Consider the following 19,535-nt stretch of genomic DNA (forward strand, 5'->3'; position numbering starts at 1 on the left):
TACACATCATCACATCCCTCCAATCGAGGCTTATCTCCACTGGCTCGCTATCTGTTCAGAATTGTTTTTAAGATATTCAATTTTAAAGCACGTCTAGGTCTGGCTCAGAGCTACATAGACAGAAACGTTGACAACATATACGTCAGATCTAAAGATAAGCGTGCTTTGCCATCAGGGTCCTCAGCTTTCGAATGACTTGCCTGAAGAGATAAGGATCACAGAGTCAGTGACTTCCTCTAAATCACTTCTTAAAACCCATTTCTATCAGCTTGCTTTTATGTGACACTGTCTTTTTTTCATCATCTTTCTATAGCTGATGAAGTTTTTTCTGCTTTTGCATTTTATTTTGTATTTACTGATACTTTAGAATCTGGCCATTACGCTGTACCTCGGATATCCTGTTCATATGTTTGTCTTCATGTGATTCTCATGACTCTCTCTATGCATTTCTATGTACTTTTTCCACATTGAGGTATGTGTGACTTAGTAGCTGCACAGGTTTGAACTGCAGCTAGTGGTTCAACAAGTCTGTCCAGTGTATATGTTCTCTTGTTTGGTTTTGCGATCATTTTCTCTCCCACTTTACCCTCATTTATCTCCAACCAGTCGAGGCACTGCTGCTCAAAAACAATCTTTGTATTTGTTGGGTTTTCCATATATAATTCTGTAGGGTGTTAACCATAATTTTTTTTAATCAGTCAGGTAAATTTAGCATAATCAACAATACTGCAGTGTCCAAACCTTAACACATAATTTAGTCACGGAAATGTGTATTTTATATAATATTGTAGGACCTTAATATTTAAGTTGGCCAGGTTAATTGAAAGTAAACAGTCTTAAGTTTAGTATTTAAATTAGTTGGTAAATGTAACCTTCCTAGTTACTCAGGTAAATGTGTATTTTATACATATATTATATATATTGTAGGGCAATATTTAATTACTTTGATAAACATATATAATGAATAAAACTATAAGGTGCTAACCTTAACATTGAACCTTATAGATAAATCCCCAACGCCAATCTTACTCTTCTAACTGAAAGCACTTTGGGCTGACAGTTGTTACTTTCAAATACCATTTAACAGCTGGTGACTTTACTTTAGATATAGATAGAAATACTTTGGGAAATTTGGTTGTTACAGCACAAGATAGAGTTACCACCACCATAAATACCAATAAATAGGCAAAAAAAAAAAAAAAAGAAAAAAAAAAAAGCAAAAAGGTAAAAAAAAAAAAAAAAAAAAAAAAAAAAAAAAAAAAAGGAAAAAAAAGGCAAAAATTCAAAAAAAAGCCCGGGGGGAAGAAAAGGCAAAAAAGGAAGGGCAATAAAACAAGCACAACAGAAAATTCCACTTTTCTTAAACTTTATTCATTTATTTAAATAAATAACCAATCAAATATTTTTTTAAATGTACCCCTGACATGAACACCCTTTTCTGCGAATACTTTTACCGCACAAAGGATCTTTAAACTAAAGAAAGTGAACTCCCTCTTCAACACTTGGCACCCAGACAGCACCTGTGTTGGGCTGTGGCTCTGGGCCAATCAGGAAGCGAGCAGCACGGCTGCGCAGTGGCTACATGACGTAGAACGTATCACTCGTGTGACACGGAAATGAGATGACAAGCTCAGCGTTACTCACTGATTTCACCACAAACAGCGGAAAAAAACTAATTCGACGCAAAGGTAAGACACAACCGTATTATCGCAATAGATTGTCGCGGTCGCTTATTCCGTGTTTTCGGTAAGAACGGCGGCGTTAACGGCGTCCGTCAGCGACACTAGCTAACTTACAGGCTATGACAACAACGACGCTGCCGTGAGGCTCGAGTCCCACTTCAGGTTGTTGACTTTGTTCACGTTGTCTTTAATGTGTAAATAACTGCCATATTTTACTGTGGTTGTGGAGGGTGTGGGTATTGTCCCAAACGCGGCCCACTAAATCACACAGCTCGGCGAGCTGACGGAGGAGCTAGCTGACCCATATTCAAAACAAAAACTGGATAATGAGCTAAAGTGCCAGCTAACATCAACAACGTGTTAGCTGGCAGAGGAGTCGGACTTTACACTGACGGTAATTTAGCCTAATTAAAATAGTAATAAAGCTGTATAACTTAAGAGTACTTTACATCACCTTAAATGCGTCTCAGATGGGTTAAGATAAGATGGTTTTATTTATCTTACAGTGGAGAAATTCATAGTGTTGTCAGCAGCAGTACACACAGAGGTACACATATACTGGACAGGAAATGTGCATATGAAAAAAAACCCAGTGCAAACATAAGTGTAAAAATGCACATTCAAAACAAACATAACATAAATACTAAACAGTGCAAATGCAAATATATACATACATGCATGTCGTGACATAATAATAAATTATAAATCAGTCTTAGCAAAATGAAACTGAGCAAATTTTCCTTCTTTTATTTCTAAACAAGGCCACTAAATCACGAGTATTTATTCGTGTATTAGAAATTCTATCCTACCCATCCTAATAGACTGACATTCATGTGTGAAAGCGTCTTCACAGTGCACAAGTGTGGACGTCACCACGGTGTTAATCAGATGTGCTCCAACCGCAGCTCTCTCAACTGCTGTCCACTTAGTGGGATGCTGTGAATTTGATAAGTTGCCGCTGAATGCAGCACACAGACGACAACCAACCAGCCGCTCATTCTCAGATTGTCCTGACTAACGAGACCTCCTTGTCCCCCCTGTGTGTCTTTGTCCCATGTCCAGGTTGCGGTCCAGATAAGGAGGGCTTGCCTGGTTGACCCTGCGTGGAACCCCCTTCCTTGCCATGGCAACGCCCTATTTTCCCACATTCCTCTTCCTCATTTTTTTGTCCTCCTTTGCCCTCTTGCTGCTCACCCTTCTGCCCTCTGTCTCCCCGTCAGTTCCCTTTCCATCCTCTTCTCATTCCTCACCTTGGCCGTCGCCGTCCTGCGGGCCGGGTCAGTCCTGGGCAGTCCGGCTTCACGCTGGCTCGCATCACCAGGAAGAAGATGCTGAACAGGGCTCTGTGCACCTGGATGTCATAGCCAACAGGGTACAGTACTTCATTAGCACTGATATTTTCTGCTTTAATGGTAACACTTAGAGGATATCTCTTGCGCAACCATTTCAATTGTGAGCGTTTAGGAAATGGTCATCATTTTCAGTATTTTCAAAGCGTTTCTATTTGCCTTGATAGAGCATTATGACATTTGTGTCTCTTTTAGTCTCTCTCATTATACAGGATGTCAAATCTGAATTCTTTGAAGTCTCATATACTTGGTCTAAAATGAAACTGAATCCCTTGAAAGAGCTACCTCATTAACTTTACATACTTGGTGCTTATTCTTAGATGTGGCAGTGTTTATATTATTGTCTCATTTTGCAGTGTAGTTTTACAAAATTTGTTTATATGTTGATTTTAAATTAAAAAAAAAAAACACACTCAGCTATGTCATTTCACTTTTAAATTCAAATATGTTGTTGCGTATGGCTTTATGTTTAATGCTCACACAACCCCATTTCTCTGCAGGGACCATAGAAGTTCGCTGTGTCAGATTTTTTAAAAAACAGACAAAAGTTGTGAGGGCATGCGCCTCTGTAACCTTTTTCCTCTGGTAGAAAAGTGCTGGCGTGGCACTGTGGAGTGCTTAACTCAGTGCTTCAACCAAAAAGCCCTCTCAAGCTGCATGAAAGCCTTGTTTCCATAACAGTAATATCTTGACTGCAAATCACTATTCTAACCGTCATTGTGTGGTAGACTAGTGTCGCTCCTGTTGTGATCATTTCTGACACAGATCGGTATAAACATCCAGAAGAAACTTCTCTTATATTTTCTTACCTAACTGGGCGACAGATGCTGCATGTGTGGTTGGTTGGAAAAAGAAGTGAAAGTGATGACACTTCATCAACAGTGTCAGTCAGATTTCAACTGGAAACACCGACGGCAGAGTGCTTTCAAAAAGATGCTGGGTGCTGTACTTTATATGTAGGCGATTGTCAGTGGCCGCATACGCTCTCTTTGTAAACAATAGAAAAAAATGTGGGAAAAAAACATTATATGGTTGCTCAGGCTAAGCGTGCTACTTTTAGAAGTGTTATCCTTCCTGAATTTGTAGTCCTCATTAATATTTTGTCCATCGCAGGTAGCAGACCAGGCCGGGCTGCAGAACCAAGGCCAGATTGGACAGCTGGAAGGCCACTACCTGCTGTGCTCTGTAAAGCCTGGTGCTGGATTTGTAGGTGGTAACTGGAAAAAAGGTCTTCATCCTGGGGATGTCCTAGCAGCCCACCCACATGTCCTGTGGTACTCCCGGGATAAAGTGCTCAGCCGCTCAAAGAGATCAGTGGCCTTCAATGACCCCAACTACCCTAAACAGTGGCACCTGGTAAGATTATAGACGACTGTTGGTCTGAAATAGCATCTCTCTCTCTCTCTCACTAGCTGTCCAGAAATAAGAAGTGTTAAATGTCAAATTTTTCTAGACAGACTAATCATTTTGTGTTATTTTTGTAAGCGTCAGCCAAGACTTGTTGAGTCAAGGCATTAAAATGCGCCATTCAGGTGTTTAGTGAACATATCCCAGGGCTGATGCTCGCAGACTAAGCAATGAAACATAAAAAAAGGTGATATTTGGCATTTAGTTTAACAACTCAGTCAGAATCTAACTTTTGTGTAGCCAGGATTGTTCAAATCAAATGTGTTTCCACTCACGTCTTTTAAATTTTGCTTACACAATGCGTTCTGTGTGCTTCAACAGCTGGGTGCAGTGCAACATTACTCATCGTATACCTTTTAAACTAAATGCCAAACGCATTGGAGCAATGTCAGAACAACCTACCAAACAGAGTGAAGTAATTTAGTTGTCTGAAGCAAAGATTAGACACAGCTGGGAACGCCTGAATATATGACTCAAAGGCAGATGGTGCGTCTTTTAAGTTGGAATTTAGATTTGTGGATATATGCGAAGTCTGACAACCACGACGTCCGTGTTGGTGTTTTACAGTTTTGCTCAAATAGTTAATAAAGCTGCATTTAGTTAGATTTGGTTTCAGTTGCCGGTGACAGGAATAGAACTGCTGTGCTGTTTAAATGATTAGAGGAGGATATCTCATTTCCTGGATGCAATGATTCGCAAGCTTAACGGTTAACGTGTCTCCTGGTTGCACGCCATGAGTTCCGTACGCACAAAACCATCTGACAACCAAAGTGCAAGCTAATGAAAATGCTGTACAATAATTACACAAATGTTTGTGCCATTTCAAAAACAAAGACCTTCACTTCTGGCTGCCCCACTTGACCACTGCTTTAGAAATGCTCACCTGATACTGGCAGGTAGTCAGAATCTGCTGATTAACACACTGAAATGGAGCATCTGCATCGGCCCCAAATGAACACTGACCGGCAGATATCGGCAGCGGGGATAAAAGTTTACACTTTTGTTTAAAATGTCACATAAACAGTGCTTGTTTTATATGTAAGTTTTCCGCCTCCCCGTACATTTACGCTCCTTCGTCTTACTGTTCTTTCAGCACAATGACATCAGTCGCGGTATGGATATCAACGTGACAGGTGTGTGGGAGCGCAACATCACCGGCCGAGGAGTCACGGTTGTGGTCGTGGATGACGGCGTGGAGCACACCCACCAGGACATTCAGCCCAACTACGTAAGTCAGAACTGAGGCAGCGATTCTAGTCGGTGCCTAAAAATCTAATTCGTCTGTGGGCTGGTTGTTATTCAGGAACATATAAAAGAGGAGGACAAATAGTATGGATGATGCAATCAGTTCTTTTTGGGTCAAATCAGTCAGGAGAGGTTTCGTCAAGGCGTAGAACCGGAATGTCAGACAAAAAGCATCGGTCCTGGAAAGACCGTCGTGTCTGTCTGTACTCTGAGCAGAGTGGTGCAATTTGCAGTGCAGAGGAAAGTTTAAAAGTAAGAAGAATGTCACAAACAGCAGAAGGTTTCTTGCGAAAGTGTACAATTAATAGTTGCAGCAGACAAGAATGGAGTCAATGCGTTGAGAAACTCTAGGAGCAGGCTTCCTTCACTGCTGCTCCCAGTCTAACCAGCATCATAGCAGTTCCAGTTAAACCTGTTTTCTTCCAACACAAAATTAAGTTAAGTGAGTGTAAAGCACAAACTTTTTATTTATTTTTTAAAATTTCGTGTCCCTGTCAGAGTCCGGAGGGCAGTTATGACCTGAACTCCAACGACCCGGACCCCATGCCTCACCCGGACGTCCACAGCGACAACCACCACGGCACTCGATGCGCTGGAGAGATCGCAGCTGTTCCCAACAACAGCTTCTGTGCCGTGGGCGTAGCCTATGGCAGCAAGGTGGCAGGTACAGACAAGAACATTGAATTGACTGTTATTAAAAACTTGAAGGGCCCAGACTGAAGGGCGACAGTGAATATTTGAGGAAAGAAGTGTGGTGAAACATGTGTCTCTTGTTGCTTTCTGTTCAGGTATCAGAGTTCTGGACGGCCCACTGACAGACAGCCTGGAGGCCATAGCCTTCAACAAACACTACCAAGTCAATGATATCTACAGCTGCAGGTAACAAACATATCTCAGATTTTTGTTTTTTGTTGTTTCCACTTGGAGAGAGACTTTTAAAACAATAAATTGTCACTAAAATGTCTAGTTTAGCATATTACTGCTATAATATCATATTAGATGCTGATTTAGACTGTTCTCTTTTGTAGTTGGGGTCCAGATGATGACGGACACACTGTGGACGGACCTCATCCCCTCGGCAAGGTATGAGACCGTTTGGTTGCTGCGCTCTTTTTGTCCTCCAGAGGGCAGTGAAATGCAGCAGTTACATGAAAGTAAACGTGCACACAGAGGAACCGTCTACTGTGGCTTCACCTGGTTGATTTTTCTTGATTACTTTTCTCATGGCTGACTGATTTCTTCATTTTTTGCTCCACAGGCAGCGCTGCAGCACGGGGTGATCGCAGGCCGACGAGGCTTTGGGAGCATCTTCGTGGTCGCCAGTGGCAACGGAGGTCAATACAACGACAACTGCAACTACGACGGCTACGCCAACTCCATCTACACCATCACAATCGGTAAGACCCTCGTGTGTGAGAGTGTCTGTCTCTGCAGGTTCGCTTGTGTTTTGGGGGTGGACATGTGCACATAAATAAGGATTGTGCTTGTGTCCGATGCAGGAGCGGTTGATGAGAACGGCAGGATGCCCTTCTACGCTGAGGAGTGTGCGTCCATGCTGGCTGTCACCTTCAGCAGCGGGGGGACCAAGCTGAGGAGCATTGTAGGTCTTCACGAAACAAGCGCACACAAACACAAAAAAACGAGTCGGTTAACAAATGCTTGGATAGTGACAGGTGGAAAAACAGTTGAACAGATGATATCATCGAATAAAATCTTGTGGAGTTGGTCCAGTCACAGTGAGTGCTTTCACACCTAACCTGTTTGGTACAGTTCAAACAAACTGGTGTGTTTTCTGCTCCATGAAGACATGAATCATACAATGTATGAAATGAACGGCTGGACTGAGATTGCCTGAGAGGGAGGGTTTTGGTATGCTTTCAGGCAGACTGATGCAGTTTATGACCTTAAAGTAAACAGACAAACCTCAGCACTCTGATGGTAGATACTGTTTGATGTTTTAAAGAGAATTTAAAACCTAAACTAGCATTGCTATTGAATGTAACTACAGATTATGAACTGACAAGAAAGCCGTCCACTGAGCAAATGAAAGGGGTGGAGTATGCACTTATGCAAGATCTGGTAATCACACTAACACGTACATGTGGCTGTAAGGTTTATCAGAATACATCAGGCTGTTTTTTTACTGTATATTTTCTTCTTTAAAATTGAGAGAAAGTTGTGAAAACAAACATGACACCTACCATCGCAGCCGGCAGGTACCGCAGCTCAAAAGATGACATTAAAAAACAATTTATGCCGTGTGTGCAACTTGAAGAGTGAAGACTTTAGTGGTGGTTGGGACAGTTGTTTGAAAGCTTTCAGAGGAGCAGCTCCTCATCAGGTGGAGCAGTGACTGTTTTCCATCCAAAAACGATGACTGATGGCAACAGGAGTGAGGCCACTGACCTGTATTTGCTGCTGTTTGTGGGCGTCGCCATGGCAACGCAGTTTGGACCAGGGATGTCATCGCCTCGGGGAGAGGAGTTTAACCAGGATTGGGCTCTCTCTGGAGAAGACTGCTGCACCACCGACCACAGTGCGCTCACAGGCCAAGTGCTGACCACACGCTGCCCGTTTCTGTGGAAGCCATTTGAGTCAGAACAGCTGCCCTCACTAGTGCATCGCATGGCAACGTTGTGAGTCTGTAACATCTGGAAAAGTGAAGGGAAAATCAGGAATTCAGTTATGAGTTTTGGATGGTTGATGTCTGCTTGGACATCTTGTCTTCTGATGGATTAAAGGTATTCTAGGGGCTACAGCACACATCAAAGGTTCCCGATATCTAAGTTCTAAAACATAGCAGTGGCTAACTAAACGTGACTTGGGACTGTGGATGTTAGAGACAGCTTCAAAGAGATTCCGTGTTTGATGTAAACACATAGCGTTGCTAATGAACCTGTGGAGCATGCAAACACTCAGGTATGCGCTGCAGAAGAGTCTAGTGATGCTTGTATGTTGTCACCACTCTGACAGCTGCTGTGGATGAGCATGACTAGCCCTCCTGGGAAGTACAAGCACAACATGATATTAACCATTCACATGGCTGAGACAGCTGTTGGAAAAAGGCCCACATGTGCATTGCATGTAAACACAGAGGCCTGGCAGTTCCTCAGCCCACATCGCTGAGGTCCTTCTGTCAGACAGGCTGCCACTAATGTATGTACCAGCCGCTACACAGAAAACACGTGACATTAACATGACTTGATTTGCAATCCGCTGCATCTTATGTGCATGGTGATGAGCGACAAAGCAGTAAAACAACATTATTTATTTTGGTCTTAAATCTGTCAAGTTTTAACTCCTCTGTCTCCGTGCTCTGTGTATACATTCTGAAGCGATCCACTCTTTCATTTTTATTGGCACAACTGCTCTTTACTTACTTTCATCTTCTTAAAGCTCAACCTTCCCAGGGCCTTAACCCCTGTCACACACGCCTAATATCCTCCATTAACTGTCCACAAACAGTGCTGAACTCTGGCCACTCGCAGTAAATATGTCACATTGTCAAGATGGCGCCATGATGCCGGAGTCTTGAGTAAAGTGCTGCTTCATGCATCAGGCCTCCACTTGGATCGCTTGCTTTGGACCCATGTAGGGTTTGTGTATGTGACCATGTGTTACTCTAAAGTCCCAAATCATTCCTACACATCCTAAATTTAAACATTTCAATACATTTCTCATGAATATAAATCACGTAAGCATGTGACTGAAGACTGTGTTTTAGACTTTAGTGACACATTTCATGTTTTTCCATGTTTTTGTTGCCATATCCAAAATTCTTCAAACGTTTTCTCAGTGATCAGTTGCATTTGTTTACCACCACACTGATCCAGCAGTTTGGACAGTTGCTAATAAGCTTTTCACATGTCTCCAGTTAGGTTTTGGACTCTTTGCAATGATCTCCAGGTTTTTAAAGTTGGAAGGCTTCCTTTCACTCTTGTCTTCAGTTTCAGGTCACGGTCTTGTTGGAAGGTCCAGTGCTGCCTAATAGCTAGTTTTTCTGCAGACTGACTGATGTTTTCCCCCAGATTCTGAACGTAGTCCTCGTTTCTCATGATCCTGTTTGCTTTTCCAAGGTTGTCAGGCTCGTTGGCTGAATAACACCCTCAAAGTATTACATTCCCACCACCGTGTTTGAACATGGGGACGGTCTTTTAGTGGTTCTTTGCTGTTCTCCTTTCTTTTGCCAAACAAAAGCCACATCCCAAACAACTCAGTTTTCCTCTCATCCGACCACAGAACCGATCCCAAGTGCTTTTTACTTTGTCCAGTTGGTGCGCCTGTCTTGACGAAGAGTCCTGCAGAGTCTTGAGTCCTCTTTGGTTGCTGGAGGCCAGCTGTGTTCAGGGTCCGCTGCAGTCCTCTGACATGTCACTATCGCGTTTGCTTGGTTTCATTAGGATGGCTTTGGTGGTGATCCTTGGATTGTTCTTGGCCTCTCACACCTTTATTCTTCACAGTGTAAGGGGTCCTTTTTGGCTTCCTACCACGCCCTGTGAGGTTTTTTTACAGTGTGGACCTAATCGTACTTTTTAAAGATGCGTTGCCCCGAGGCCTCTCGGGAAACACTTGGATATGACTTGATAGCCTTTCCACTTCTTGTGAGTAGCATTTCTCTCTCAGCGACAGACCCTAACAGCAGCTCACTAAGACAGGGGTGTCGGACTCCGGTCCTCAAGGGCCGCAATCCTGCATGTTTTAGATGTTTCTCTCTTCCAACACACCTGATTCAAATGATCAGCTCATCATCAAGCTCTGCAGAAGCCTGATAACGACCCTGATCATTTGAATCAGGTGTGTTGGAAGAGGGAAACATCTAAAACTTGCAGGATTGCGGCCCTCGAGTACCGGAGTTCGACACCCCTGCACTAAGACCTTCTTTATAGCCATGACATGCAGTTGTCTGGTATCTGGCTAGAAGAGTACTGCATCAGCTGTTGTCAGTTTCTAGTTTAATAAAAGGCTGTAGGATGTGGTATCAATTACCGGGATCACTTCAAATGGAATTAAACCTGCTTTTTTTTTATTGCAACAATTTTATGGTTTATGGATCATTTTGGGCAGCATTTTGTAGTTAAAATGTGAAAACAAAACAAAATGTATAAATGGTTGAAATGTCACGATGTCTTGGTGTCATTTTTTAATCTCATGTTTGTGCCTTTTCCAGCCCAAAGAAGCCTGTTGGTCAAATAAAAATCCTCTAATCACCAAATCTAGTCTTAACTGCATGTCCAGTGTTTGAGTCCCTATCAATGCAGTTTATATTTGGACTCCAGCCAGTGCTGTTCCCACTTCGCTGCTGTTTTTTTTTAATTTTTTTTATTGTGCATAATTGTCTGAGCCATATTTCCAACACTCATTCCTTCTCTGTGGCCCTGCAGGTGACATCCGACTGGTCCATGCGGCAGGGGACCGGCTGCACAGAGGGCCACACCGGCACGTCTGCTGCAGCCCCCCTGGCGGCGGGAATGGTGGCCCTGATGCTGCAGGTTCGGCCCTGCCTCAGCTGGAGGGACGTCCAGCACATCATCACCTTCACAGCCACCAAGGTAAACCTGATGGTTGTGTCACTGATTGCTGTATACAGTCCTGTGTAGGTGCTTAATTTGACTGGACACTGAACTGTTCAGGAAAACCCCACCTTCACTCTAAGTCCTATTAAAATCCCCAAATTTATCAAAATGAACACTTCAGACATACAGACTGGGAATGTTGTCATCTTGTGTGACGTATTAAGGCTTAAGACCTACAAGAAGGCAGCCATACATTCAATCAGTAGCTCAGCTTTTCTCACTGTTTAATTCACGTTTAATGTAGAAAAAAATAGACAAGTTGTCTAACCAGCTGTATATTTATTTAAAGTAATATTAAACTGCCCGAAAATGAATTTAAGCTTTGTGGCTGATGGACTCTGTTAGCCGACTCAATAACAGACATGCTGGTCTCATTTTTGAAAAGAATTACTATTGTTAGAGCCAGTTAGGTCAGATGGCAGCAGTTCACAAGTGGATGCAAAGTTACATGCGGCATATTACTGTATGAAACATGGAAATAACAACGGGGAACCATGAAGACACCAAGGTAGTCAAATGCAGAAATCTGCAGCTTAGCTCACAGGTATGACGTTTCAAATCTTGGACTTATCGGACAAAAGCCTATTCTTCTGATAACTGAAACTCTAGTATTTCCTTGTAGACATGTTTACCTGTATTATATTGCGCATTGAGGTTGGAACAAGGGGGAAGTGAGCAGAGTGATGACATGCACTAAAGAGGGCCAAGACTTGACCGAATTCAACTGTTGAGGGCGTTTTAGGCCATTTGTTAAGGACCTAACCACTTAGCTTCCCCCAAATATGGTCCTCATGGATAAATATGTTGACAATAGTTGTGATTTATTGATGAACCCTCGAATAACTGGGAGAATATACTAGAACACAGTCAAAAGTAGTTTAAGTCCAAAGTTACCTCCTTACAATGTTCAATTTGCAATAAGATAAAATAGAGAAAAGAAGCACGTCATCGTACGTGAGGCTAAAAACTTTGAATGTTTAAACTCCTGGGATTTTAATTAATTATGACAGTTGTCTCTTTTCTGTGTCAGTCTTTACTTAATGATGCTGTAAATTGTCCCATCAGCAGTAGTAGGTGGGAGAGTAACAGCAAAATAAACGGAGGAGAAGCTTTAACTAAACACAGCTGTGTTGTTTTTGGGAGTCTAATGAAAAAAAAAGATTGCTCTCTTTTATAGCTACAGCCTGCATAGCGAAAACCTGAAAACTGAAGGTGACAAAATGTGCACCTCCGCAGCTAAACGTGCCTGTGTTTGTTTTAACAGTGTGATAACAGCTCAGACTGGAGGGTGAACGGGGCAGGTTTCCATCACAGCCACCAGCACGGCTTCGGTCTGCTCAACGCATGGAGGCTGGTCAACGCTGCCAAGGTACACGTGACGAGCTCCACCCATAATTAATCTGTTAATCATTAGGTCGAGGAAGCATCAGTGTCAGAATTTCCACTACAGGCTAGATTAAAGCTGTCTGTGGTGTCTCTCTCAGGTGTGGGAGTCGGTGCCGTTCCTCGTGTCCTATCAGAGCCTCGTAATAAAGGAGGAGGAAATCATCCGGACCTATCCGGACGAGCTGGTCCGTACCTGGAAAGGTAACTCCATCTGCCTGTCTGCTCCTCTCTCACTCTCTCAGCTGTGTATTGGACAGTTGCTTGTCGAGTTTACACACTGCAGTATGCAGCGTCCTCCCTCCCTGCCTCCCTCCCTCCCTGCCTGCCTCCCTCTCAGTCAGCCTGCCTGTCCATATTAGGTAATGTTCTCTTGTTTGTGAGTTCCCTCAGTGAGATTTTTCCAGATTTGTTGCTCTGTTTTTTTTTTCTTTTTCTTCATTTTTTTCCCCCAATCTGTCTCTGCCTTCCCCAACTCTCCTCAGTAGTTCTTGGACCTTCTTCACTTCTCGCTGCTTTGGATCTCTCATATTTGACTGCCTGTGTGTGTGTCGTCTGTCCCTCACACACGTTTTTTCATACGTGCTCGTGGTGATCTCATTATAACAGAAACATTTCCTCCTTCCTCGTCTCTCTTCCTCTCCTCCCTCGATCTGTATCTTCCTTCTTTTATGGCCTTGTTGCGGTCAGGAGCACAGCCAGAGACGTGTGTGGGTCTGTGTGTGGGTCTGTGTGTGAGTCTGTGTGTGAGTCTGTGTGTGGGTCTGTGTGTGAGTCTGTGTGTGTGTGTGTGTGCGTAGGTAGTCTCATGCAACAGGAGTTTCTCAAAGACTGAGCAGAGAGTTGCTGACAGCTGCAGCACAGAGCAGACTCACAAAGCGTTTCTGGACTTATTTTCAAAAAGAAGTTAAATTACATCAGACCGTTGTAGTTCACATTCCCCAGCTTTAAATCTCTCCTCAGTCAAATCCCTAACAGGCTTTTTGTCACTGACAATGTTCAGATCTGCCTGTCACACTACTCAGTGTTTGTTGTTGCAGTTTCTATGTGTTTTGGCTGCCTCACCGGCTAATACACGGCCCCTAAAGCATTCAGGTTTTCTGCTTCCCATGTGAACGTGATCTCGGCTAACGTGTGTTTATGTGCACGCATGCTGCGACTGTGTTTGACCTTTTAATGACGAGTCACTTAGGTTGCATCAGCCCAATTCAGGACACATGTGTACAGTTAGATGAAGAGATGAAGCAGTCACACAAGTGTGTTTGAGTTTTGAGTGAAATACGTGTGTTTAGAGTTCAGGCAGCTGATTCTCACGCCAGCAGAGAACCTACGGTGGGCTGTGGTGTGAAGGAAAGAGAAAGATTGTGAAGAAGAGAGTTTCTTATAAATGCAGCTGCGTGAATTTGAAAAATGAGAGGACAAAATCAAGACGTGCTCAGGGTTGATAATCACAATTGAACTGAATCTTTATTTGCCAACTCTGTTTACACAAACATGAGTTTTGAGTCCAGGTCTTGTGTTTCTGAGTGTACGCAATGTTCAGCAGGACGTACACATGCACACAATGAGGACAATAATTACAAACACATTTATTTGCAATTTGTAGAACAAAATGACTGCTGGAAATGCAAATGTTTTGCAGATGTACCTCTGAAATTCCAACGTCCTTCCCTCTTATGTCAGCATCTATTTCATTATTCTGTGGCCCGACCATAATAAATTGAGTAAATTGCAATGTTCAGTGTTCCTCTGTTCATGGAAATTGTTTTTATTTGCCCAGCCCCGTCTAATGTCATGGAGGAGTTTCCCCTCCTTAAAAAAGGCAATAAGGCTGCTTAAGTAACTCCAATGTGGTGAGAGTATGTCAGGCACTTGTTAGGCGCTCTGTGGCAGCTGGGAGACCCTCCACCACCACCACGCTGCTCTGTCTTGGATCAGACTGTAACCGAGAGCTTTCACTGAGTAGCATCAAGTTGATGTATGTTGTGTACACAACGCTGTCAGCTCAGATAAAACGGTGGATACAGCTCTCTTGACGCTCCCATATTGTGTGTTAACAGCTTTGTTGGCACATATTGCAGCAGTTTGGCTTCAGTCACCTAAAATCTAATGGCAGATGTAGAGGAGCAGAGGGTTTTTTTTTTTTAGTCTCACAATACGCGGTGTCAGAAAAGTTCCAGGACTGGCGTCACAGAAGATATATTTCAAATCCGAACTACCAGTTTTCCCCTTCGTAGTTATCTCCCTGGAGTCTAACACACTCTCCCAGCCTTCTCTGCCTTCACGCTGCCATGCATTCCTGGAAGGATTCTCCTCCTCAGCTCCGTCATCACAGCCATCTTGATGTCGTCCACATCTTCAAAACAGGTCTCCTTGATGACCCCCTAGAGCTTGGGGAAGAGGAAACAATCCCACAGAGCCAGGTGGGGTGAGTAGGGAGGTTGCTCCAGCACGGCCATGTTCTTCTCAGCCAGGAACTGTGGGATGCTCAGGACGCTGTGAGCAGGTTGTCATGGTGAAGCAGCCTCCACTGGTCCTGCCACAACTCGGCCTCTTCGGATCTCTTTGTAGACGTGCTGGTTGATCGTCTGAAGGGGAAAACTCCCAGTCTGGGTTTGAAATACATCTTTTGTGACACCAGTCTTGAAACTTTAATGACACACCTCGTATGTCTTCATGCTTCAGATAAATCTCTGTGAGCATAGACGAGTCTGTTTGTTGCCTTGAACATTAGCTTGGATTATAAATGATGCAGCCCCATCTGTAGAGGAGACAGTTTATCTAGTGGATGTTGTCTTTCTGTATAAACTAGAAATGCAGGCAGTGGTGTAAAGCTGTGTTACAACCGTGCATTTATGGGAAATCATATGAATACAGAACATTAAATTAGAAGCTGAATGAAACTCCCAACTCTGAGGTTAGTTTCCAGCAAATGAAGCCCCCCCACTGTAAAGTAACTGCCAGCCACACACCACCACAGCGGTGAAGCTCAGTGCCTGCAGTCCCTCCTTCCTTTGCCTCCATTTTCCTCCTTTCCCTCCCCATGCCTCTCCTCCACTTGTCTAGTCTCCTCGCCACCTATCCCCTCCCTCCCTCTCTCTCTCTCCTGACTGTCCCTTCTTCCACATCTCTGTTTACACTCCTTCTTCCCTGGTTGTTTTGGGTCCTTCCCTGCCCCGAGGATGTGTGCAGCCCTACATGGTCAGGGAGCGCCACGGCTCATTAGTAGTCAGAGTCCAGGAAATACTGAGAAATTAGCAGACACTTGCACTGGGAGCACGAGAAGTGGTCAAGAAGACTCGCTGGTAACAGTTTCACGATGGAAGACTGCATTTACACACTGGACTGGTTTTGTCTTTGCAGACTTAAGTTTTTTTTTTCCTTTTTACACCTCCTGGCTAATATCTTTCATTCTCTGTCACATTATCCACAATGAAAAACTAAACAGTGGTATGAATCTGGAGCTCATTAACAGCCCGGGTCAGAGAGAAGGCAGCTAAATAAACTGCACTTTAGCTGCAGGCTTTAAAGTGAGTGACTGTGAAACCTGTGTGTTTAATCATGGGTCGAGCAGCAAGACTTATATTAGTCAGATTAATATCCCTGTAATAAACTAAGCTCCTACATCACCATATAAAACGTTTATGGTGTGTATATTTTCTATGTATGGTCTTACCGCCAGCCATCAAAATACAGAATACATTGATTGTAAAGTTGCTAAATGTTTTTAGAACTGGTATCTGCAGGTCTTAAAAAGTGAAATAATAATTCTGGGATAAATTGTTCTTGTAGGTTTTTCATCACACCCTTTATTTTAAGGAGTTTAGCCATAAATTTCATTCTAGGCCATTTTCTGAAATCCTCATAGTTGAAATTTGGGAACCCGGAAAAACCCATTTAAAAAGTTCTCAAAGTGACAACACACTTACAATATTATAATAAAGGTTCAGAGTTTCCATTATGACCCTGATCAAACATGCACGTGGTTGTTCACACACAAAGACTGACTGAGCTGCCGTCTCTTCTCCTTCAGTTTCTGCAGAGGACCTAAGAGAGTCGGGAATGCAGACGCTGGAGCATGTGGCCGTTACCATGACGATAACCCACCCTTGCCGTGGCAATGTGGAGATTGTGCTGGTTTGCCCCAGCGGTATGGCGTCGGTCATCGGGGCTCGCCGTGCCATCGACAGGTGCGTTGTTTAAGAGCAGTAAAACGTAAAGTAGTGTTGAAACTTTGTGATCTTACCAAAAAATATAAATTAAAAACGAAAAAACTCTTTCACTGCTACAGAGACGCTGCAGGCTATCAGGACTGGACTTTCTCCACTGTGCGCTGCTGGGGAGAGAGAGCTGAAGGCCTGTACACCCTGAAGATATCGGACCACAGTAAGACGCTGCTGCTGCACACTCGTGATCAGTCCAGCTGGTGTTGGTGTCTGTCCAGGAGCTGGAGACACAAACACACACTTTTCTTTCATGGTAGTCGTGAGTTCATATTTCTGACCATGTGTTCCGTAGAAGAGGGGTCCTCTGAGCAGTGTGCTGCCTTGGGGGCGCTGAAGCAGTGGAAGCTGACCCTGTATGGCTCATCGATGACCGACACTGAAGTCAAGGACAGACAGAGGTAGGAGCTCATGCAGTCACTGTTTTTTTTTTTTAATGATACCCAGAATTTTTTAGCAGTTTTCAAGGTACAGCTTTGATTCTGGAAAAGATTGCTGATATTTAGTGAATCAGATTAGAATCACATACTCCACCTTTGTTTCAAACTTGACTCAAGTACAGTGTTTAAGACTGGTTCTGGGCTTTGTCTGACCCGTGACTGGCTTTGTATTGATTGACAGGCTGGTGGAGGAGGCCATGAGTGGCAAGTATCTGGACAGCAGCTTCTCCCTGCCCTGCCCTCCAGGCCTGGACATCCCTCCGGAGATCATCAGCCCCTTCACCTCCAACAACCTGAAGGTGAGCACAGCAGCACACATCCAGACACACGCTGCACAAGTACCGTCGACGGTCTCAGTGCTGCAACACTACAGTCTATTACTATACTATTCTATTAGTGTATGTTTGTGTATGCAGCCTTTTTACACAAGATTAGATCATAGAGTGTTGTTTTTCTAAAATTAATCTACTAGATTACAGGAAATGACTGCGTTGTATCAAACAGGGCTTTTCTTTTCTTTTCTTTTGTTCTCTCGTCTACGAAGAGGTTAAGACTGTTTGTTTTCTCTCTGGCGATGCAAAAGAATTTCAGTAACTGTGACACACGTTTAAATATTTACGGTTGTTTACCATCAATGTGTATTCCAGTTAGGGAAGTGACAGGCTGTGAGGAGTTCTCTATACAGTGAAATTAGATTAAATACTTGTTTATGCACCACAAGGCTATTTAGCTAACAAACCTCAGACATTTCTAAACTGCAACGTAACAACGGGATAGATGGAAATGTGAGAAGGATGTATTAAATCTCTGGCCACTAACACTCCCTTGAACTCTCCTTCAACTCGGAAAAGGACGGAATAATAACGTTACCATGATTTACGATATTTAACATGTTCTGTCTCTCTACCGTTCTCCTTCTCCCCTCCAGTTCCTGCTGCTGCTGGGCTGCTTTGCTCTCTTCTGGTCCCTCTACTACACCCTGGAGGTCACGCTGGCCCACCTGGACCTCAGGACCCTTCTCTGCCTGCCCAGGAGACGTGGGGGTCACCGGGGCAGGAAGGGGGGCCGAGGGAGAGGAGTAGAGGAGGCGATGGTGGAGGAGGAAGAGGACACGGAGGAAGAGGAGCTGGACTCAGGGGTGGAGTTGCAGGCAGTGCTGGACTTAGAGGCCAAAGTGCCGCTTGTCATCGGAGAGCAGCTGGCAACATAGCACTGAGCCAATCACTGTCTGCGCTCGTGGGACGTCTCAGGCTTTCCCCCTCTCGTGTTCGCTCACCCAGCCGGCCTCCCGTACTGCTTCTGATCCCCCTCAGCCTCCAGCAGTGGTGGTGGAGGGCCACAGAGTGGGCTGCTGACGAACTCGAATGAAGAGCGGACTCTTTGTCCGCCTCTGCATTACCCAGACAAGTGGCCTTGAATGTGTTTGTGCTGTGACAGTGCGTGTGTGTGTGTGTGTGTGTGTGTCGTTTTACGCCTGTTCCTTAACAAAGGAAATTAGAAATAAGGAAAACTGTCCAAATCAGGACAATAGGACTAGAGTCAGGCAGGAACTAAAAGGGTTAAATGTCCCAGTGTGTGCACATGTGTACAGACACATCTTGTATGAACAGCGTGCACCCAAAGACAAACTGAGCCCACAGATCGAAAAGATGCACCGTAGGGACACCTGTGGAGTCGACAAATACAATGTGCACTATAGAAAGCTATCAAACTGCTGCGTGGGAGATCTTGTGTGTGTGTGTGTGTGTGTGCGCGCCCTGTGTGATGACTTGAGTGGTTATGCTTGTAATATGCAAGGTCTTCCAGGAAAACGTGTCCTACAGTGTGAGGAGTCAAGAGGGTACGTATGTATTTTAATAGAATGGTTTATTTTCTGAGGCGTTGCTTTATACATTTCATTTTTATTAAATCTGGGGTTATTTTCTGTGGGTTATCAAGCAACTACTGACAAAAACTTGAAGTGGGATTTCCAAGTATGGGATTTGCAAATGTTTGTTTTTTTTGTTTTTTATAAAGTATAATATATACACAATGTGTGCCTGCTGTACAGATATATACCAACTGTGTTTAATGATTTATACAAAGTGTTTTTAAGAATGTATTAAAGAGATCTAATTTTTTAATGTAAACGAGGGTTTGGAGTGAAGTTAGAAACTTGTGTTTTGCTGTGCAAGTCACAGGTGGCATCGGTGACAATAAAAGACTGTTGATGAAATAGCCTCCTTGATTGTGT

The 19,535-nt window shown here is 43.7% G+C and overlaps 1 protein-coding gene across 1 annotated transcript; it reads left to right on the forward strand.

The window, feature by feature from the left end:
* Positions 1-1,537: 1,537 nt before the first annotated feature.
* On the forward strand, positions 1,538-19,519 carry LOC103369853 (proprotein convertase subtilisin/kexin type 7). Its single transcript, XM_008298686.1, has 17 exons — positions 1,538-1,688; positions 2,745-3,054; positions 4,145-4,387; positions 5,532-5,666; positions 6,182-6,347; positions 6,472-6,562; positions 6,712-6,766; positions 6,942-7,080; positions 7,183-7,283; positions 11,065-11,232; positions 12,521-12,625; positions 12,741-12,843; positions 16,673-16,829; positions 16,931-17,025; positions 17,158-17,263; positions 17,484-17,601; positions 18,231-19,519. The coding sequence occupies exons 2-17, from the start codon at positions 2,806-2,808 to the stop codon at positions 18,510-18,512; spliced, it is 2,313 nt and encodes a 770-aa protein (XP_008296908.1). The 5' UTR covers positions 1,538-1,688; positions 2,745-2,805; the 3' UTR covers positions 18,513-19,519.
* The last annotated feature ends 16 nt before the right edge of the window (positions 19,520-19,535 follow it).

This window comes from Stegastes partitus, unplaced genomic scaffold, assembly GCF_000690725.1.
Source record: "Stegastes partitus isolate 25-593 unplaced genomic scaffold, Stegastes_partitus-1.0.2 Scaffold1338, whole genome shotgun sequence".
NCBI classification, from domain to species: Eukaryota; Metazoa; Chordata; class Actinopteri; family Pomacentridae; genus Stegastes; species Stegastes partitus.

Bases quoted from the DNA above. Each gene is read 5' to 3' on its own strand.
- LOC103369853 (XM_008298686.1), top strand. From the start codon at position 2,806: ATGGCAACGCCCTATTTTCCCACATTCCTCTTCCTCATTTTTTTGTCC. The intron at 11,233-12,520 runs GTAAACCTGATG...TTGTTTTAACAG, and splicing joins TCACCTTCACAGCCACCAAG to TGTGATAACAGCTCAGACTG. The intron at 17,026-17,157 runs GTAAGACGCTGC...TGTGTTCCGTAG, and splicing joins CCTGAAGATATCGGACCACA to AAGAGGGGTCCTCTGAGCAG.